This window comes from Porites lutea, chromosome 1 (genome assembly GCF_958299795.1).
Source record: "Porites lutea chromosome 1, jaPorLute2.1, whole genome shotgun sequence".
Taxonomy (NCBI): domain Eukaryota; kingdom Metazoa; phylum Cnidaria; class Anthozoa; order Scleractinia; family Poritidae; genus Porites; species Porites lutea.
Window position 1 is genome coordinate 51,183,076 of NC_133201.1, and position 3,736 is coordinate 51,186,811.

A 3,736-nucleotide genomic window follows, 5' to 3' on the forward strand; every position below is an offset into this window, starting at 1 on the left:
CGAAATGCATGACTACGCCTCAGTTCTCCAATCTTGTCAGTGTGCATTGACTATCCTTAATATATAGATTTAGCCAGGGCTAAAAGCGAAGCTCCCATTAATAAATTTGTAATTTCAATCAAACAATAAACTTGTATTCCACAAATCAGTTCACTTTAGAGCACATTCATGTGACTTTTGTTTTGAGGGATTAAGGCTAAGTGATTTGAGAGAAAAATAATTTGCTAACAGTCCAAGAGTGCACCAAACCCTTACATCGAGTTGACGGCCTTTATATGTACACCCAAAAAATAGCAATCATCTTCGATCACATTTTAACGTCCATAATGGCTCTTGATCACAGTACATTAGGCCTGGAAAACAAATACTTGGAAAGCAAATCCGGCAGAATTTTTTCCGTTTGACAAGTTTGCTTTCCAAAAACTTGCTAACAAATCTGGGGGCGTGTAAACCAACCTTTTATACTTTTTATACATCACATCTGACAGTCTGAGGTGAAACAGTACTATGAGGCGCTGTTTTTTATCATACAGACCTTAGACAGAGTGCAGTATTTCACAGTTTTGAAATATAAATTACACTCATTCAATATTCACGGACGATCGAAGCACGCGTGGGCTTTTAGCGAAACCGCTAAAAAAATTTCCAAAATCACCTATATAACGGCCAGCCAGTTGCAAGCTGTGGAGTGTTTGAATGAACATTAATAGAGTTACACTTCAACATAATAAAGAATTTATTGTGTTTTTTTTTAATTAATGGTTTTATAAAGATGTGTAAACTTAACAAGCGTTTAATACGCGCGACGTTTTGAGTACTCCTGCAACTGAAAACATTAACGGCAAATTGCAAGAGAGACTACTAACAATCAATAAAAGAAATATAATTCGGTGAAACATTTACAGAGACAAGAATTTTCATTCACGAAGACAATTAAGTATTAAATTGTCTCTAAGAATCCTGAGTCTTTATGCTTACAGCCTAAGTTTATGTTTTAAAGCCGGCTTCCCGGTGTTTGCTGTTTTCAAAGGTGAACTCGAGGCGAGAAAATTGCTCAAAGCTTTCTTTCTACAGCCAAAATAAAAACGCAACGTTTTTTTCTTTCTATTTGCGGTGAGAAAATATCGACTAAAGACTTTTTAAAGTTCTGCGAGCTTAAATCAAACCTCATACTATAGGTCAGATCATAATCTCAAATCTTAATTCAAACATGCATAAACTATAGCCTAATAAACTGCGCTCGGCTTCATGAAATTAGATATATGAAAAAAACAAACACAAATACAATAATTACTCAGGCAGCTCCTGGAAGCTACATCGCTTAAGACTTTTCAATCAAGCAAGGTGAAAAACGAAAACGAATCGATGCCATCGGAAATCCGATTTCCGACTTTGACAGGCGACGTATTTCTCAACCAAAAACCCAATAGACAAACTAGCCATGAATAACAGAAGACTCTTGATAGTAGCTGAATTTCATTTCGTACATCCAGTAGAAAAAGACAGTTAAAAACATGACAAGTTGACACAAAACTCTGTCAGCTTCAGCTGTCACAGTAAACAAGTTTCAAGATGCTGCATAAATTTTCCGCATGAGCTCACCTGTCAAATTTTGACCAATCAGAGCATAAACATTGGACGTAGAGAGTGACCAACGCGTTGACGACTGAAAACAACAACTGGCAAAGCGATCATGTAAGAACGAGATCTTGACAAACAATCAAGACAACAAATATAATACGAAGAAACATTTAAAGGTCAACAATTTTTATTCCCGAAGAAGTGTTTTGAGAGTAAAGCTGAGTCACGAATAGATTTAAATTAAGCCTTAAGTTTTAAGCCGCCTTCGTCGTGTTTGCTATTTTGCAAGATGAACTCCAGGCAAGAATATCGCTCAAAGTTTTCTTTGTACAAATAATAGGATAACTAAACTATTTTTCAGAACTTTTTCTTCTAGTCGCGGTCAGAAAATGTCTAAAGACTTTTTAAGTTCTTTACTAGGTCAGATAAATTGATTCAAACCTTACAAATGTGCGTATAATGACGGCATAAACATGAAAAAAGAAAACACATAAAATGCAATAAAATTACTCAAGCTTACCGGTCGAGATGCAGCACGAAAACCCATCAAGTATATAAGGCCAGAATCGCTTAAGATTTTTCGCATGGTCCAGCAAGGCGAAGTAAGCTTACTAAGAGTAGCTTATTTTTGAAAACGATGATTCCCGATTTCTTTTTGTCGTGCGGCGCATTTCTCAACCACAACCGAGTAAACAAGCCAGCCAAGAATAAGAAAAGAATGTTGATAGCTGCTGTATTTCATTTTGTAGATCCAGTGCAAAAAGACAGGTAAAAACATGAAAAGATGAATCAAAACTCTGTCAGCTTCAGCTATCAGTGAACAAGTCGCAGATGCTGCATAAATTTTCCACTTGAATCCTCTTCGCTAGCGCGCCTGTTATTTCTTACTCTATGCCTTTCTCTTCTTCTTTCCCGTCGCTTTTCACTTACAAGCAAATAGTTTGAATCCAGTCCGCTATTGTTTGTTGCCATAACAATTTCTTCGAAACAGTTTACTAGAAACTGAGCTCTCCGGACACAAAATCCTTATGCAATAAAGTAGTTCCGTTGAAGTAAACATGTTTTTGAAGGCGACAACAGCCACGTCATTTCTTGCGCGATTTCCCGCCAAGAAACAGGTGGGTTGCACAAATGCATCGCCCGATTTATAACATACTCCTCCCCCGGACGGGCTGACACCTGATTCCCTTCCCTCCCCCGCAAAGAGTGTACGGGCGTACGCTACGTCATAACCAAATTTTCTCGGATGGATGGTTTACCAAATTTTATTACCCATGGTGCTCCGCTGGAGCGCTTCGCGCTCCGGAGCTCCGCTATAAGACTATTTGTAAAAGTACATGACAGCACTGCTAACAGTTACGGGGCACGCGGTGTAACACAAGCCAACATACATGACTATACCTCAGCTATTCAATCTCTTCAGCGTGCATTGGCTATCCGTACTAAACTGTTTGGAGAAGAACATCAAAGCACTGCTGACAGCTACAAGGAATTCGGTTTAACAAAACACAAAATGCATGAATGTACCTCAGTTATCCAACCTCATTAGCGTGCATTGGCTATCCGCACCAAACTGGTTGTAGAGCACCATGAAAGCACTGCCAACAGCCTCATGGAACTCGGTGTAACACAACTCAAAATCTTAGCGGGCAATGACTACCCTCATTAAACTGTTTGGAGAAGAACATTAAAGAACATAAAAGTCACAGGAAACTCGGTGTAAGACAGTTCATAGAGCAGCTCTACAAGGCAGCTCTTCAGTATGTAAAGCGTGCATTAGCTATTTGTATTGAAATGATTGGAGAAGAACATGAATGAACCGCTAACAGCTACAGGACACTTGTGATTTTGGAACAAGCGCAACGCAGCGGAAAATTTTTCCCTTGTCTTAGATGGGCCTAAATAGTGTTGCGAGGGTTTAATAGTTTTCGACTTATTATCTGTGTACTGTTACAGTCAAACCTGGTCAAGCGTATATCTCCCAATTTCTGATTAATACATTTATTATTTATAAGTGGATCCGTTAGATTTCAGATTCATCTCTGTATTCCTGCAATTCCTAATGAGCTTAGTCAATTCACACGAAGAAGTTCTGAAATTTCTACCCGCTCAATTTTCTTGATATAAATATCTTCTAAGCAATTTTATCCACCCA

The 3,736-nt window shown here is 38.4% G+C and overlaps 1 protein-coding gene across 1 annotated transcript in view; it reads left to right on the forward strand.

Annotated features, from left to right (window-relative positions):
* The window catches only part of LOC140931850 (uncharacterized), a 16,970-nt gene extending 13,529 nt beyond the window's left edge, over positions 1–3,441 (forward strand). The window contains exon 4 of the mRNA XM_073381569.1: positions 2,873–3,441. Coding sequence (XP_073237670.1) covers positions 2,873–3,130 — 258 coding nt within the window. The 3' untranslated portion in view covers positions 3,131–3,441. The remainder of the gene's footprint in view (positions 1–2,872) is intronic.
* The last annotated feature ends 295 nt before the right edge of the window (positions 3,442–3,736 follow it).